The sequence below is a fragment of the Lagopus leucura genome, unplaced genomic scaffold (assembly GCF_019238085.1).
Source record: "Lagopus leucura isolate 7727_CA_CO unplaced genomic scaffold, USGS_WTPT01 Super-Scaffold_100001, whole genome shotgun sequence".
NCBI lineage: Eukaryota > Metazoa > Chordata > Aves > Galliformes > Phasianidae > Lagopus > Lagopus leucura.
The window spans coordinates 41,038,925-41,057,761 of record NW_024962262.1 but is presented as its reverse complement, the minus strand read 5'-3'; the positions used below and the strand labels follow the sequence as shown (position 1 = coordinate 41,057,761).

The following is an 18,837-nucleotide window of genomic DNA, read 5'->3' as shown; positions in this document are numbered from 1 at the left end:
AAAAAGAAATAACTTCCTGTTGTGTCCAGTGGCAGGCAGGAACAGGCAGGATCACTGCTTGGCTCTTTGGCTTTCTCTGACCCTTAGGGGGTAAGGGACAGCAGGGAAAAACTGCCCACCAATCAAGGAGAGGGGAAAAAAAAAAAAAAAAAGATAAATGATTCTAGCCAGCACATACAGTTAAACAAGAGGGCTGGACATCATGGGATATACTCACAGAAATTACTTTAGAGAGCAAGGTAGAGTTGGGACAAGCAGATTTCAGCATTTATCCTTCATTGCTGCCCAGGACTTTTCTCAGTCAACTGCCACCAGCATTAAGATATGCATTTTAATGCTTTCCTAAACTTCATGGCAGGCAGCATGAGCTACAATACTTCAGGGTAGATAAAAGGAAAACATGCACGCAAGTTCTACTGAGTACCAGAGGTTTACATTAGGACTGAGAGACTCGAGTGGATTCCTTTTCAGAAGCTATCCTTTTCTTTTTCCAGACGTGATTGGTTAGTCTGTAGCCAGTGACCAGGAGTCAGTTTGGAAGGGAAGTTTTACTAGTTTAAATATCAAGTATTCCCAGATCTTTCTCAGCATGTGTTTTGTATCCAGTGTCCATGGAACACTTGTCCTCACACAAGCATTAGCCAGTGACTATGTCTGTTTGAAGTACAGCATCAGTCAGCGAGCTGGAAGGAATAAACAGAATACACATCAGGAAATAGCGCTCCAAAACCTCAAGTGTGAGTGGAAGCCCCAGATGATCACCTCAAAGAGCTTGCAAGTTAAGTAAGTAAAATCATATATTAAGCAGTGCAAATCAAACAAGAATTAGCAGGCTTTTGACTGCAATTCTATAAACATCTTGAAGGAACTGTGGAGAGCACAGCATGCACTATGCTTTACACACTCACGTGTGAAACATCACAAGTATCCGTGGGTTGCATTTGCTGTAGGTATCACAAAAGTAAACTGTCTAGCTTTGAGTGCTCATGCATGCGAAACCAGTGTGACTGAACAGATGCATCTTAATAAAGAGCTATTTTTGTTTCTACTATGATTCTAACTACTGAGACTACACCCTCCATCAAACCAAACCTAAAATTTCTTCCTATTGTTCAATTAATATTTTGTGGAAGCAAAAAAGGAGTTTTTACGGAAGTGTAACTTGACCCTACTATTATCAACAACACACACAGCTTCCCACAATATCAACTCTCAAGTGCTGTTCACGCTGGTATCCTCTACCTGTAAACACCTAAATTTGCCTTTCAAAGTCTGTAGGATACTATCGGCACTATTTCATTTGAAAAATTCAGAATCACATTATTTCTTCCTCCTCTATTGCTTAGATTTGCTCTTGTAACAGGCTACCAATTTTTAAAGACTCCTGAGTCACTGGCTAGTCACCAGCACTAGCCTCCTCTAAGGTGGGACGAATTACCAGTCTATTTTTAAACTGCATATCATACTGTCTTCTGCTTCCCTTACAATCATCTGTGCATTGCCCTCAGTCCACAGATAGCTCTCTCTGCATTCCTCTCTTCTTCAGAGCTAGCTGCTATTTTCCTCTTGCCTTTTTTTTTCTTTTTCTTTTTTTCTTTTTTTGAATAACCTCACACCGCAGATGTTCCAGGAGAACATCTAGAAGGTATTATTCTAGAACAGTGGTTCTTCAGCCTTTTCAGCCTTACTGGTCAGTTCTTCTCTTTATCCACAGTTGGAAACTTTCATTCTTCTCATTCATTCTCATTCATTCTTTTCTTCTCATTTAGAAGATATCTGTACATCTTTATTCTGTGCATGCCATGTCTCCTCTCTAATCACAGTTTCTTTACATTCTTACCTGGACTCCAGATGCATTTCTAGTTCTTGTATTTTCTCTTCTGAAGATTCTACCACTATGCAGCAATAACTTATGCAATAAGTTACTTTTGTCAGGTACCAAGGAGAAGATGCCATCTATAGCCTCTGCATCCCGTCACCTTCATTGTTTCTACAATTCTCCTGGTGTCTCACAGCTGTTCTCAATGCACCAGCCTTCTTTTCTGAAAACTCAACACAAACTTCCCCATTTCTTATTTTTGCATAACTTTTAAAAAAAAAAAAAAAAAAAAAAAAGCAACTCCAGAAATGCAAAGTTCAAGTTCCCCAGCAATCTTAGTTTAACTCTAGCAATAACTGCTCTCATATAAGACCATAAATAATTTTGAGTATTGCTGTAAGGGAACACATTATGTATGCATAGCATACATAATAAATCCATTCAATACTAGAAATGTTTTCTCCAAAAGAATAATATTTTTAAGCACTTGATTCTGTTACCATAGCAGAGCATGAAAGTCCTTTACATGAACTTTATTATATTAATTGCACTCTGCTATCAAATAAATTAATATCTATAACCATGGTAACAGTAATGGAAAATTATCAATTAAGAAAAACCACACATGTATTCACTATTTGTTAGTAAAGTGCATGTTTCTGATCTACCTGCAGGAAGTTATTGGAAGAGTTTTAGACATAATTTAAAAGATGATATCAGTATGAAACCAAACACGTCTTAAAGCAAGTCATGTCTTTGAAAGATGCCACTAGTTAGATATCTGACTAGTCATCAAGGACCACAAAGGTCTCATGGCTCCATAGGCAATGATGAATTAACTGGCTGATTTTCCAATTCTCACATGTGAAGTAAGATGTATCTCACTAGCCCTTTCTGCTTTTCCCCTCATAGGTGTTACAGGATCAGAGCATCGGGTAATGCTGCCAACACCAAAGCAGCATGACACCATTTTGTTTGAGAAGGACAAAGATGCTAGTTCCTGAAACAAATGTTCTCCAGAACTTTAGTGACCTACAACATTTATGAGCCCTTCTCTACTACAGTGACATCTTAATTATCAGATAAAGGGCTTTGTCTTTTGGAGAGATGTTAAAAATAACCTGTCTGTCTGTGAATGTAAGGACCACACGCATAGCAAGAAAGGACCAAGACACTCCTTACAGAATCATATGCAGACATGAAACACACATTAAATCATACCTGTTTGTTTATGTTGGCCCCCACTTGGATCAACCAATTCAGGCACTGTGGATGTCCTCCAAAAGCAGCAATGTGGGCTGGTGTTTGAGCAAACCGTGTTGTACTGGCATTTACAGAGGCTCCGGCTCTGACTAACTGCATTAGGCACTCCAGCTTTAAAGACATGAAGGAAGAAAAACCAAAAGCTGTTACACAGATGTACCACAGTTGGCATCTGCCAAATACATAAATTAAGTCCAGAAAAACTCAACTTACTAGCAAAACCAAGTGGATGCAAAAAAAAAAGGGAAGACATGAACAATAGGATTTGCCCCCTCCTTCAGTCACACCGCATACCTGAAAAATACTTGATTCTCAACCAAAACTCAATTCCAGCATTTATTTTTTGGAATAAGGGAGAGGGCCCAAGTAATACCTCAGAGCTGACCACGAAAGCTATTTGGTTCACTTCCGTTAGTGAAAAGTTTCTGATCTAGCAAAGCTGCAAATTTACTATTAAACAGACATCAGCTGATGTTTTGCAAAACAGAAGCATTGTTAGGAGATACACAGACATTTCCAGAAGAGTTTAAATGAAAATGCAAGAAAGTTTTTACATTTCTTTAATGTTTTCCTGAAGTGAGAGAAGCAGATAATTCATTGCAGCTAATACCATTAATACTATGCTAAAAACCTATGCATGCAATCCATTATTTTCACAGTTTTGTTATTATGGGTGAAGAAATGTTAAAAACCAGTACTGCATGTTTGTGGCAACACCAAAAAATAAAGCTCTCTTTACTTTAAACAGCAACAACAACAAAAAAATGCAGTGTTGTCAAGCTATATTCTGACTTCTATTTTCCACTGGTACTCCCAGAAGTATCCAATATCCAGCTACTATATTTAACTGTTTGCAACATAACATTTGTAGAAGCTACCCGAACTTCAGCCAGGATGACCTCAACTTTCACAAATAGCCTAAAAAAAAAAAAAAAAAAGTTCCTTTCCTGTCAAATAGTAACATTGCCTTGCCATAGACAGGAAAGTTCTGCCATAAACAGTTTAGTCTAGGCTTCCATTTGTTAGGGTTAAAAACAACCCTCCAAAACAACAAAACAAAGAAACATCACATTGACTGCGGTCACTGGTTCACATACAATGAAAACCTCTACGTCAGTGTTTTGCTGTTAAAAATAAAAGTTTATTAGCCATAGAATAGCTACAAAATAAGCTGTTCATAAAGAACATATTTTTCCCCTTATACAATTCAAAGAAACATACTAAGCTTGCTCTTTGCAAGCAAGATTCCTTTGGACGGTAATCACAGAATCACCACAGAATGGTTTGGGTTGGAAGGGACCTTTAAGATCATGTAGTCCCAACCCCCTGCTGTAGGAAGGGACACCTCCCATTGGACCAGGTTGCTCACAGCCCCATCCAGCCTGGCCTTGAATGCTTCCAAGTAGAGTGCATCCACAGCCTCAATGGGCGACCTGTTCCAGTGTCTCACCACCCTCACTGTAAAGAACTCCTTCCTAATATCTATCTAAATCGACCCTCTTCCAGTTTAAAGCCGTTTTCCCTCATCCTGTCACTGCCTGCCCTTATAGAAAGCCCCTCCCCAGCTTTTCCGTAGGCCCCTTCAGGTTCTAGAAGGCTGCTATAAGGTCCGCCCCAGAGCCTTCTCTCCTCCAGGCTGAAGAGCCCCAGCTTATGAGTTTAACAAAGCCATACCATTAACTTACCACAAACTAACTGAACTACTACAATTCTAACAGCTCCACCTCCAGAAATCTCAACATTACTGAAGGAAAAAAATAACCTTCCCCAAAACAAACCAGTACATTTGCTAGGGAAAAAGAAGTTTCATCTTATATATTCTTAGAAGTGCTACAATTGTGTTTTTCTAATGCTAAATTACCCAAATAAATTTTATATTTGTTAATCTTAAGACTTCCCTCAGAGTCTACAACCTAGAATCTCAATACTGCTTAAATCATCCTTTAATAATGACTAAGAACTGTAAAGCTGTAATCATTAGTAAGCGATGCAATACAAAAAGCACCAGCTACCCCAAGAGGCTCCTCTGCTTCAAACAAAAATAAAATCCATGCAGTTTTTAGAACACCAGGCTTTTGTTATAATTAATTTGAAACCAGTCAGAGAAACATTACATCTTCAGGAAATATTTCCTGCACAGAAACAGCTGAATCAAATTCCTTAATTACGTAGACACAGTAGCCTGGCAATTGAAAGGGGAAAAGCATTAAAACCGGTGCACCAATGTCATCCCTCACTGGTTAGATTTGCTTTCTAAAAATGCTGCATGATTAATTATAATTAAACTTCATATTTAAACATTCTTTGTGCATAGCTTCCCCATATTTTTCCCTCGGACTCTTCCAAGCATACCAGTGAAAATGCATTTGCAATATCATCTACCTGATGGTCACCCTCTCCCTCCCCCCAGGGCTTTTTGGGGGTTTTAACAACAAAGAGAATGTTTCATCCCCTTAAAAGCTGAAGCAAGGTTCTTCTGCAGCACAGAAGCTCCTACTTAGGATGCTATTAAAAGAGCATGGTAGATTACTTCTGTGCAGAGGAAGAGGCAACACACGCAAAACCAATATCCCACTGGAATATTTTTGCTTTGGATCAGGACATATCAGTTTGTTTTTTTTAAATAACATTTTAGAAGATATTTTCCACTGTACTGCTATACCTAAACTGTTTTAACAAAGAAGAAAGACAGGCCTCAATATAAGCCATAATACTGGCAAAACGCCAGGGAGGCAATGTGTGGTTTTTATTTATCTGTACTACTTTTGTTCCAGAAGAAACAGAACGTACTTACTGTTTTGCTTCCTATAACATAAACAATCAAATGGCAAAAATAGAAGGAGGAAGAGAGCACAAGCAAGCAGATATAAGTAAAGAAAACAGAAAGGCACGTGCTAGTGGTTACAAAGAATAAAGGTAAGTGTAAGATACCACAGATGTTCAGCCCAGCAAGTAAATTTGAACACGCTGCTATCTAAATCTGTACTGCCTTCTGGAAGAAAAAAACAGGCCATATTGTCATTAAAATTCCAGATATTGCAACTAGGAATGCTTATCTATCATTGAGAAATGACTCTGCTGGTGTTTCGCTTATTAATTGTAAGGTCCACAGTCACGTTCCAGAGTAAGTTATGTATTTAAAGTATATGATGTTTTCTTCTTCTAGTCATAGGGTACTATATTTTTATTAATACTAATATTAGATCAGTAATTCCCAAGAAAAAGTTATCATCTTCTGCACATTCACTTCTAACTTCGCTCCTAAGTTAAATTTTTTGTTCCTTCCCTACGGCAGGGCATCTACAACTATGTGTAGGAAGGCAGCTCTACCTAGCTTTCTTCCAAAGTAATTTTGCATTGTCCTTTGGTGCACAGAGGGTTTTTTTCCACCAACCCCAGACTAACGCTTCTTGTACGTGCATGCTTGTGTGCAGAAAGGGTTTTAGATGTCACTGCTTACAGCAAGTTGTTCTGCAAGGACTTCTTGTAAAGAGGAACTAAATCAGCTTTGTCATTTCAGCCTCTTACAATCGGTCATGCCTGCTGGACTGTGCTGCTGAAGCATCCCGTATCAGATCAACAGCCATGAAGTTCAGCTGCCATTTAACTTCTTATAGGCAAAGAAAAACCAAGTGAGAACCCCATAAAATCCAATGTAACAAGTAGCTCTCAGAAGAGAGGAAAGAATGCCATTTAGTAACTCCTAATGAGTGTTTCAAAAATAGAAGTTTTAAAGCTCCAGTGTTTTGAGATGCAGACAAACTTCTCATTTGCAAAAATGATGATTCCAAATTTTAGAAAAAACATAAATAACATATGACATGCATACGGATGTCCACTAAAAACAGTTACTGTCTCCCTTTCGGCCATCATCTATTAGCTGGTGAGAAGTCAGTCAAGCACTGTACCTAATTACAGAAATGTAACTTGTCCAGAGCACTGAAACATAGGGGAACATCAGGAAACACTTCTCCCACTGTGAGGGGACTGGTAACTGGAATGGTGAGCAGCCTTCTCCCTTGGAGATCTTCAGAAACCACCTGGACACGATCAACCTGTTCTGGCAGCCCTGCTGCAGCCCAAGGGACCAGAGGGACCCACAGGACCATTCCTACCTCAGCCTTCCCGCGGTTCCATTGCACAGTCTGACTCAAAGAAACATTACTTAACAAGGCTACAAAGCACGCAGGTATCTTTCACACACAGAGTCCACCTAACCTGTCAGAAAGCTTTTAAAAAGTTTCACTTCACTTGAAAAAAAAAAAAAAGTTTTCTCTCTACTTTAATTGCAAGAAGTTTTAAAACAAATCTTTACTTTTTGGTGAGGTACCTAGGAGTGAACATGGCAAATAGGGTAGCTTGCACACTGACTCACTCCCTTTGACAGCTTTCTGTGCAAGAATCTCTCCAATAGGAAAGAAGGTACACATGATTTATTTATTCCAGGGGGCTAGCAGAAAACTAAAGGTGCTGAAGGAAAACACAACTGAACATATACTTGAAGGACACTAATGTGACTAACACACAAGTAAAGGATTCCTTTGATATGCTAAAAGAAACAGAGGGCTGGAGCACTTCTTCTAAGAAAGGTTGAGGGAACTGGGCTAGCTTAGCTTGGAAAAGAGAAGGCTCTAGGGAGACCTCATTAAGGCCTTCCAGTACTTGAAGGGAGCATATGAACAGGAAGGGGAACGGCTGTTTACGGGTGGATAGTGATAGGACAAGGGGGAATGGTTTTAAACTGAGTCAAGGCAGGTTTAGGTTAGATGTCAGGAGGAAGTTTTTCACTCAGAGGGTGGTGACGCACTGGAACAGGTTGCCCAAGGAGGCTGTGGATGCCCCATCCCTGGAGGCACTCAAGGCCAGGCTGGATGTGGCTCTGGGCAGCCTGGTCTGGTGATTGGCGACCCTGCACACAGCAGGGGGTTGAAACTGGATGATCATTGTTTTCCTTTTTAACCCAGACCATCCTATGACTCTATGATAAACAAGACAAATATAAAGCTTTAATGTTAAACCACTATCTTCAGATTTTGTATGAAGACAGATTTGATCTCAAGACAAAACCTAAGTTACTCCACTTTGTTTCTGAACACAGAAGATTACTTTCTGGATAGACAGATTGTCTTGGAGTTTCTGTTGTTTTATTGTCTTTTTTTTTTTTCCTGTGAGACAGGAGGACTACTTAGCTCTGCTTCTAATGTATTTCTCAAGCACTGCAGATGAGATCACTTAACATACAGAACCCGTCTCTTAATGTACTCGCTTAAATCGTTACACCTGCGTGAACACGTTAATCTTCCTTCCCTGGCACACCATCAATACACAGTAGAAACATGTTAGGAAAAGAAGGGAGAGCGAGAGCACAGAGCATAGGTCCCGGAAAATCAGGAGGCAGAGAAATCACTGAGGAAAAGAAATACGCACCCCCAGGCCTGAACGCTGTGCCGGCTGAACGCTTATAAACAGGGAACGCCCAGCTCAAATAAATACATTAAGGCACCACTCCTCTTCAGGTTCGAGGTTAGCGATAACCCAAGGGAAGGAGGGCGTTTTAGAAAGCTTCGCGTATCTTTTTCCATTCGCAACGAGTTGCTAACGCCCGCATTCGGGCTCGTCAGTCGAACAAAGGTAACGAGGAGCGGAGCGGCTTTTAGCACGGCAGTACAATTCGCGCACCGCGGGGCTGCCCGCACCGCCGCCGCTTCACCACCATCGCTCAAGGGCTCTTAGGAGCCGGAGGAACGAGGCCAAGCAAACGCTGCTACCCTGCACCTGAACAGCGCTCTGCCCGCGGGATCCACAAACAACATCCTCAGCTCAACGCTGCCGCTTCTTTTGATTCTCCACCCGCACGGCGATGAAGCCGAAGCGCTTCGCCTCCCAGCCCGAGGGCCGCGCAGGAGGCGCACACAGGCACACTCATCTCCCCAGGCGCCCAGCCAGCCCGTTGCGATAACACGGCCGGCACAACACGACCGTCTCCAGGTGCGGAGGAGCCTGACGGCGACGGCCGAGCCGGGGCCATCGGAGTGAAGGGAAGAGCCCTCCCCGGGGACGACGGGCGCCTTTCCCCGGCCCGGCCGTGGGGGCGGCTCTTCCCAGCGAGGAGGGCACGAACGCCCGGTGCTGACGGGTGCCGCCGCCCCCAGTCCCGCTCTTAAGAGGCAGCGGCGGCGCCTCCCGGCAGCGTGCGAAGGGGTAAAGATGGCGCCGCGCGCCGGCCCGCCGTCCTCCTTCTCCTCCTCCTCCTCTTTCCCTTCGCCTCCCTCCCCCCGCCGCGCCGGGCCCCACCTTGCCGAAGTGCGCGGCCCAGTGGATGGGCGTCCAGCCGTAAAAGGAGTCCTCGGCGGCCAGATCGGAGCGGGGCGCGCTCTGGAGCAACGCGCACAGGGCGGGCAGGTCGCCGTCGCGGCAGGCGCGGTGCAGGGGGAAGCGGAGGGTCAGCAGCTCCTCGCTGGAGAAGCCCGCCTCGGGGCCGGCGCCCAGCGACATGGCGGGCAGGGCGAGGGAAAGCGGCGAGAGGGATGGCAGCGGGGCGAGGGGGGGGAAAGCGGGAAGGAGGGGGAGAGAAGGAGCGAGCGGGCGGGCCGAGACGCGCGGAGTGGGCTGCGAGCGGCGGCGACTGCGGCAGCCGTTACCGCCCGAGCACAAAGGAAGCGGGCGGGGCGGGGCGGCGCCTCCCTGGGCGGGCGGGGCGGGCGCGAGGCAGAGCACGGCGGGAAGCGCGCGGCGGCCCCCGCGCTCCCGGCTCTTCCAATCCGCTTCGCGCTCCGCCGGGATGGGAGGGGGGATGAGGGGGGCTGGGCAGAGCTGGCTGGCGGTGCGCGCGCTGCTGGACCGTTTTTTCCCGTTGCCCGGGGCGGAGGACCTGTTGCCGTCGCCTGAGGGGGCAGCGCGGCGGGGAGAGGGGGAGCCCGCGTTCCCGCTTCTCGCCCGGAAACGCAGCGCTGCCTCCAGGCGGACAGCCGTCGGTACGGTGAGCCCCGAGCTGGGCTTGCAGCGCAGCGAGTCCGTCTGACGGCCGTCGTGTGCTGTTAGCGACTGTCAGTGCCCCGGCAGAAGGGATACTTGTCAGTGTGAAGACACGCGCAAGATTAGTTTGAAACCTTGCCTCATCGGCCCCCCCCTCTTTTTTTTTTTTTTCTTTTTTTTGCCAAAATAATAATTATAAATATTAGGACGCGTGAGGGAGGATGGATTACAAATGAGCCCTTCCATAGATGGTGATGCTGAAGCATGAAGAGACCGAGCGCTGTGGCCAAGGGAGGGAGCGCTGCCCACAGCTCCACAGAATCACAGAATGGCCTGGGCGGAAGGGACCTCAAGGATCATGAAGCTCCAACCCCCTGCCACAGGCAGGGCCACCAACCTCCCCATTTAATACTAGACCAGGCTGCTCAGGGCCCCATCCAATCTGGCCTTGAACACCTCCAGGGACGGGGCATCCACAACCTCTCTGGGCAGCCTGTTCCAGCACCTCACCACTCTCTCTGTAAAGAACTTCCCCCTGATGTCCAACCTAAATCTCCCCTCCCTTAACTTAAAACCATTTCCCCTTGTCCTGCAGTTATCACCCTTTCAAAGAGTTGATTCCCCTCCTGTTTTAGGTTCCCTTTAGGTACTGAAAGGCTGCAATGAGGTCACCCCACAGCCTTCTTTTCTCCAGGCTGTACAAGCCCAGCTCCCTCAGCCAGTCTTCGTAGGGGAGGTGCTCCAGTCCTCTGATCATCCCAAAATGGCTTTGAACATCTCCAGGGATGGGGCATGCAAGGCTGCACCTGGCCTTAGCTTTCACAGTTTATCATCCCATACACACTTCTTCTTTTGTGATTTATGTGTATTTTTTCCCCACATCAAACTGCTCTGATGCTCACTGTTTGACTTGCTTTGGAATTAAATAATGAAGGTACCATATGATAGAACAGTTGAAAGAAGGAAAAAATAAAACTGTACCAACAGCTTATGTTATAAAAATGGTAATTACCAGAACGTCTGGTATTAAATGAAACAGCTTCTTCAACTGAAAACAGGCAAGCGGCTTTTACAGTGCATATACACACTAATGTTTGTAGTCACTCGTGTTGTTTATGATTACCATAAAAAGTAATGAATATTAAAAATATATTTTTTTTATTATGATGAACAGAAATTAACCAGTACTTTACTGAGGATTCATATTAAGGATTTGCATATGTTTTGCATCTCTTGCGGGGATATGGAAAGTACCACACCAGGTAGACAGTGGACTTTCTAATTTCCTTATAGAAATTCATTAACTTACTAACTTCCACCACTTCCTGCAAGATAGCTGTGTTCAGTTGCACTCATATTACAAATGAGGAAGTGAAATACCAAGAAAGGAAGTGGTTTAACTGTATTATGCAGGAATTCTGCTTGTGAAACTGAATCCTAGCATCTTTAGTCACCACAGTAAGCAGTCATCCACAGGGACCTTGAAGGCTGTAGAGGGATGACAGAGATCTCATGGAGTTCAATAAGTCGAAGTGCTGAGTCCTGTATCCAGACAGGAGCAATTCCTGAAACCACAACATGCTGGGACCACCCAGCTGGAAAGCAGCTCTGCAAAGAAGGACCTGAGGTTGTGGCAGAGACCCCCCTCTTCTCTGTGCTGCTAAGGTTGCATCTGGAGAACTACTGGGACTCCAGTACAAGAGAGACCTTGACATACTGGAAACAGTGCAATGGAGGGTCACCAAGATGGTTGGAGACTGGAGTGAGGAGAGGCTGAGAGGGCTGAAGCTCTTCAGCCTGGAGGAGACTCAGGGATCTCATCAATGTAACTAAATACCTGAAGGGAGGATGCCAAGAGCATGGAGCCAGGCTCCTTTCAGGGGTGCCAAGTGCCAGAACAAGCAGCAGTGGGCACAGACTGCAATACAGTTTAGTTCAGAGTTCCCTCTGAAGAGCACGCAGCATTTCTGTGCTGTGTGGGTGCTGGAGCACTGGCACAGGCTGCCCAGAGGCTGTAGATTCTCCTCCTTGGAGGCCTCCTAAAGCTGCCTGGCCGTAGGCCCGGGCACCCTGCTCTGGTGGCCCTGATGATGAGGGGGTGGGCCAAAGGGACACAGAGGGCCCTGCCAGCTTCAGCCTTCCAGTGAGTCTACAGGCTTAAGTTTTGCAACTAGAATTTTTGTTCTGACGTTAACCTTTTGTATTTCCTTACTGGTTATCTACACCAAATATTCTAAAGTTTCACAGAAATCACTGGTTCTGGTATTATGCTGCATGTTATAAGATAAAATTCTTTAACTAAGTAGTATAAATAGTATGCTTACTGTATTACTTACACAACAAAATATATTCCTAATTTCTTATGTTTCAGAAGAGTTCAACCACTAAGTTTAGTTGCCCACATATATGTGTGTTTTGAAAAAAAATTGTTATTTGCAAGCCTATTTGCATTAATTTTGTCCTCTTTCTATTCCTGGTCTTTCAAGGGAAGTGAGAAGCTTTCTGTCTCTGTCAGTTCAAGGAGGTGGGCCTTCTGCTTACTCAGGAGTTTAACAGAACAGCATTTCCCCCAAGGAAGTAACAGAAAAGATGCAGTTTTATTTTAGCTGGTTTTACTTTTATGTTCTCTTTTGCCTCAAGGTTGTGAAATGAAATAAAATAAAATAGTCCGTAAATGAGGACTTCTTGAATATTCAGTAGAGTCTAATAAGTATACATTTAGATACCAAATACATGATTTTAAAGTGTTTTGTGAAAATGTACCTCCTGAGCTTTGCTAAGGCTGCATCTTGAGTACTGTGTTCAGTTTTGGGCCCCTCTCTACAAGAAAGACATTTAGGCCCTGGAACATGTTCAGAGAAGGGCAATGAAGTTGTGGGGGGTCTGGAGCACAGATCTTATGGGGAGCAGCAGAGGGAGCTGGGATTCTTCAGCCTACAGAATAGGAGGCTCAGGGAAGACCTCATTGTTCTCTACAACTACCTGAAAGGAGGTTATAGGAAAGTGGAAATCAGCTTCTTCTCCTGGGTAACAGTGATAGTTTGAGAGGGAATGGCCTCAAGGTGCATCAGGGTTCAGGTTTGATATTACAAAAAGCTTCTTATCTGGGAGAGCAGCCAGGCAATGGAATGGGATGCCCAGGGAGGTGGTTGAGTCACTGTCCCTGGACTTGTACAAGAAACGTTTAGGTGTGGTACTAAGAAACATGGTTTAGTGGGCAACATTTGTGGTGGATGGTTGGGCTAGATAATCTTAGAGGTCTTTTCCTGCCTTAATGATTCCATAATTTACACAACTCTGTAATGTACTCTGCATTTTCTATGTGCCATTCTTGTACAAATTAATTACATTTGCTGATTTTTCTTTGCAGGAAGGTTGAAGATGGAGGACTTTATGATAACTCACACAGAATGGTCTTGGGTATTTTTGTAAAAAAAAAACAAAACAAAACCACCACCACTCCAACTTTGGAATTTAATAGAATACATTCTTTGTTCAAATCCCTCCTTCTTTCTTACGGAGAGCTTGCACTGGTTAACATTTAGAGTTTTATTTAGTTGCCATACATACTTGTCTAGTGCCATTTGAGACGCCCAAGAGTATTCTTGCCTGTTGCCAACTGCTGCAGGAAAATGGTACAAGCTTATGTAGGTTCCCTGCCACTGTACAGAGCTAATGTATCTCTGAATAACAGCCTTGTTAGGTTACATTAAGAATCTACATTCTGACAAATAGGCCCTTCTTGAATATCATTTACATTGATGAACCTGGTCACACAGGGACTTCTTCACATTTTATCTGGAACTGATTCCCTTAAAACAACCTGTATTTGTAGGAGTTTGTCGTGCAAATTCATGCTGTCCAAGTACAAAAGGACAAACTAATTCTGACATTATTCATCATTCATTTTATTTTGGAAATCTGTGAACTGCGGTGAAAATGTAGCATCTCTTTAGATGCCATGTATTTATTTTAGCAATGGTGAGAAACTTTCTATAATTTCCTTAGTGCAAATAGAATCTGACTCATCATCTTCAGAGACGAGTTCAAAGTTTAGGTTTACTTCCTGGGTTTTTTTACACTTAAGACCATGACTGAGCACTGTACCACTTGACTTACTTTGTTCATTCTTTTGTGGATTTTTTTCTATCTTCACCTTTCTTCTAGAAGACCAACTGTTCTGTTGTGTTTGCTCCTAAAACAGTGTGGCAAATCAACATTACTCTTTCTGGTGGAAGTTACTGGGAGAAGCAGCTGAATTCTTTTTGTAAAAAGTTAATTTAATAAACATAGAAGCATTAAAGCCCAAGTGCTAAAATTAAATTTGCATAGTATGTGAGGCCTCTCAGAGCACAAAGACCAGAAAATTAATAGCAGCAGTAGCTGCTTACATGGAAAGAAAGCCATGAGTGGAAAAAGAGCAAACTGAAAGTTCTTTGTCCTCCTTTCCAGCCCTCAGTTCTCAGAATTTTGTTTGGCAAGGAAAGCAGGGAATCTGTCTGACTTTCAAATAATTACTGACGTATTACTCCATTGCAGGCAAGTAGCAAAGAGCAGCTGCGTATTGCAGCCGGAGCCAAACTCTCCCTTTGCCATCCCCCATTTCTTCCTGCCTTCCCTGGAGAAAACTATCTCGCTGTTAAGTAAACTAGGATTGGTTTGCAAGATATATTAAGATTACATTAGAAAAATATTTACTTACATATGAAGGAGCCTTTTAAAAAATCTTCATTGCTTAGGAAACAATGTGATTTAGTGGGTAAAAAATAAAAACAGATTTGTTACCCTGCAGTTGTAAAGCTGCCATCTTTTACGAGCCTGGGAAGAGTGACCTTATTCATTGTGAGTTTTTGCCAATTCTGCCTCCATGCAACTAATTCTTCTCCTGATTCACGGTGGGACTTATCTGGGCCATGTTTAAAGAGGTCTGCTGCCTGACAGTAAAGGAGTTGATTATGATTTTTGGCTTATTGACAAACTGTCCTTCACTTTTCAACATTCCTTACAAGGTTTAACTGAAAATCAAGATTTCTCGAGAGAGAAAATACCTGTTAAAAACAAACAAACAAAAAACCAACCAAACAAAAAATCCAACAAGAACCACAACAACAACCTGTGAGAAATCGATATCAAACCATTTCAATTTGTACTGAGCCTAAACCACTGCAATAAAAAGGTCCTTCAGTGTTCTTGTCTTCCAATAAATAAATAAATAAATAAATAAATAAATAATCTCCAACGTTACCTGAACACTGAAAGTTCATTTCTCCATTTATGTCCACATGGAAGATGAATATAAAACTGAATTCCCAAGCACTTTTATTCATTAACAAACTTCCATCAGAAAAAAAAAAAAAAGAAAAGAAAAGAAGTGTGTGTATGTGTATGTGTGTGTGTGTGTGTGTGTGTGTGTGTGTGTGGAGGAGTGTTGCTCAAGTTTCTCTTTATGCAATTCACATGATGACTCCCTGAATTCCTCCCGATACTTCATTAGAGATGCTGTCTTCCTCCCTTGTTAAGCACTAGTGAGCAGTTGCTGTGTTCCGCCCTGCTGTGCAGCGGTGGAGGAAGCAACCTGTCCGTGTTACTTTGTGCTCTGTGCTACGTTGAGATGTAAGGAATGCTAATGACTGTGTGAAAATTTCATCTCTCGCATCCAGAAGGATACTGCAGGGTGCTGCGTATTGCAGCTCTTGGAATTCATGGCTGCAGCTGTGGAGTCTACGCAACTGAGCATGATAAATCACACCAAACAAATCTTTCTACATTAAGAATATCTTTACAGTTACTGTGTACTATTCTGTTTTTTGCACTTGGGTGGAAGCTTGGAGAAATATATTAGGTAGTATTTATTTAAATGTTAAATGAAATAACAAATAAATCCATGCCATGACTGCATTTACACGGATCTGGAATTGATAAATCATCTGATTTTCCAATTCCATAATCTGGAAATCTTTCCACGGGGAAAGAAAAACATGTATTGAAGTGAAAAATGTCATATCCTCTTACAAAGAGAACAAACAAAAGTCTTGAGAAAGATGAAGAGTATGACACATCTATTTCTAAGCCTGGCAAGTATTCTTGAAACCCTCAACCTGAGATTAGCTGCTATGTTTGAGGGTTTAAGTCTACTCATTTCAGAAAGAACGTGCTTCTGTCCTAACTGTGGTTTAATCAAGCAATCATAGCTCCATCTTTTTGTTAAAGAAGATGGTGTCTGGTGTTTTTCTTCATGAAACAGAGTAAAAAGGCAGTTTACATTACGAGGTTTCTCTAGCTAGTGTAGTATGAAAGGAGCCATCTTGTGGTTGTCTATTCTGCAAACAAAGTGTTGCTACAGTATTGCCTTGAAAAGCTGAAGTTACCTCTATAGTTCTATGCTATATATATAGAACTACCTCTATAGTTCTGTGACAATTTTTCTTCTACCTGTTTAGAAATGTTGCATTTTGAGTAAAACTGTTTTCACTCAATCTTTTTCATTCCATCAGATTTCTTATTCTACCAGGCGTTCAATCTAGCCAAACAGAATTAAACTTTGTATGTTCATTCTACATCATCTATTAGTCAACCCACACCAATATTTACCAGTCCTCTGAGTTCTTACATCCTTTGATTTGCACTCTAAGTTCTGCTTTAAACTGCAGTCAATCGTATCTCTGAAATACGACTCTCTTTGTAGAACTGATTTCTAAGTAAGTGACAAATTATTATTTTTTTAATAATATCCATTAAGATGTAATCTTTGGGAACTATGTGTATTCCAGATGCAAAACTGAAACAAACCAACTTTCAGATTTGACCTGGGGAGACAACATTTGATAATCAGTCTGATAAATGATAAATCAGTCTGATTTCTTGGCCTCTTTGATTATACACAATGGCACTTGGATTAATCTTCACAATCCTCAGCAGATATAGGTAAATCTATTTCATATATATTAGCTCACTGATGTTTGTATTAGTTTAATTATATCTATTTAAAAAATCCCCTAGATAACTCAGAAGTTATGTGTAAATAACAAGCCTAAATCATAACTCCTGAAGTTCCTAAAGTGGAACATTTTTAGACAAAAATCTGATTTCTTTAGAATTGTTTTAATTAATTAATTAATAACAGTAAAATTAAAAGTCTAATTCAAATTTTTGGACACTAACAATTTTATGTCCTTATATTGTAGCACCCAAACCTGCCCCCAGTGCTGGAGGCGAGGCCACCCACCGCAGAGCACAGTGAGACAACCCCTCCCCTCGCCCAGTGGCAGTGCTGGGCCTGCTGCCTGCCAGGGCACTGTGGACCCTTTGCCTGCCAGGGCACACTGCTGGCTCACATTCAACTTGCCACAGCCCCCATATCACTTTGCATGGGGCTGCTCTCCATCTTCTTGTCTTTAGTCTGTACTCAGATCAGGTGTTGCCTCATCCCATATGCAGAATCCAGCACTTGCTCTTGTGGAATTTCATGCAGTTGGTGATTGCCCAGCTCTCCAATGTACCAAGATCTCTCTGCAGAGCTTCTCTGCCCTCAAGGGAGTCAACAGCTCCTTCTCGATGCCATCTGCAAGCTTATTTAGTATACCTTCAAGAAACATATCCAAGTAATTAATAGAAACATTGAATAGAATTGGACTTAAAATGGAGCCGTGTGAAGCCCACCGCTGACAGACGTAGCCCAACCCATCAGCCAACTATTCACCTGTCATGTTATGTTTTTGCCTAGCTGTATGCTGGACATGTTGTCCATCAGGATACTGTGAGAAACAGTATTGAAAGCTTTGCTGTCATCCAAAAATATTGCACAGAATATCATCCCTTGGTTGATTGGATCTCCTTTAATAAAGTGAGCCTCTGTGTATTTCTGAAGACAACCACGGCAGTGATCAAGGTTCACAGACTGACCTCTGTCTCTGCGTATTTGAGTGGGACTTGAAAATTTATTTTTTACGCATTTCTATGATAATTTGGATTTACTTCAGTAAAACTGAAGTCAGACTTAAGTACCAGGCTGATGTAATTATACAGTTTCTTTGATATTAAGAAGTATGAAAGTCAAGAACTTTTACAATTATGGTATATTGTGGAGGAGAATAAATACGCATTCCAAGAATCATGGAATATAATGAATTTAAAACAGGATCAATTGTGAAAACAGACCTCTTGGAAAAGAATGTATTTTTATGATATTCTCTCTACTGTCTGAACTCTCTGAAAACCTAAGACTTATCTATGTATCCTCATTTAACAACAGAACTGAATTTAGTTTATTAGAATTATTTGGATTCAACTTCCAGAAATTTCTTGGGGAATTTTGTAGTCAGATATATTTTTAGTTTGAGTTTTTCTACAGAGGTCAGTATTTCCACATCAATAAACAAGAAGTAGGGTAAGATTTTCTGTGGGTATAAAAAAATCACTTCTGTCCACTGCTAAGGAGGCTTACAGCAGATCAATCATAATGGTACCTTCATAAATTTTATGCATGCTTTCTTTTCTGCTAGTTGGGATTTCATTGATTCTACAACCAGAAATTGTCTTATTCAAATGGCAAGGAAAGAACTAGAAGGGGCCGGATGGCGTGCATCCCAGGGTCCTGAAGGAGCTGGCTGAGGTGGTTGCCGAGCCGCTCTCCATCATATTTGAGAAGTCATGGCTGTCAGGTGAGGTCCCGAACGACTGGAGGAAGGGTCATGTCACTCCCATATACAAGAAGGGGAGCAGGGAGGACCCGGGGAACTACAGGCCGGTGAGTCTCACCTCCGTGCCTGGGAAGATCATGG

The 18,837-nt window shown here is 42.5% G+C and overlaps 1 protein-coding gene and 1 long non-coding RNA gene across 3 annotated transcripts in view; one reads left to right on the top strand and one right to left on the bottom strand.

The window, feature by feature from the left end:
- Positions 1-9,689, bottom strand: part of ANKRD10 (ankyrin repeat domain 10) — a 34,188-nt gene extending 24,499 nt beyond the window's left edge. The window contains exons 1-2 of one of the 2 annotated variants that reach the window (XM_042866355.1): positions 9,377-9,689; positions 3,041-3,193 (exon numbers count right to left, since the gene is read on the bottom strand). In XM_042866355.1, the coding sequence (XP_042722289.1) occupies positions 3,041-3,193; positions 9,377-9,577 (354 nt within the window). In that variant the 5' untranslated portion in view covers positions 9,578-9,689. The remainder of the gene's footprint in view (positions 1-3,040; positions 3,194-9,376) is intronic. The other variant, XM_042866356.1, reaches the window with a different exon arrangement.
- A 6,916-nt stretch (positions 9,690-16,605) lies between these two features.
- On the top strand, positions 16,606-18,057 carry LOC122178208. Its single transcript, XR_006178251.1, has 2 exons — positions 16,606-16,981; positions 17,242-18,057. It is a non-coding gene; the product is annotated as an uncharacterized LOC122178208 (long non-coding RNA).
- Positions 18,058-18,837: the final 780 nt, after the last annotated feature.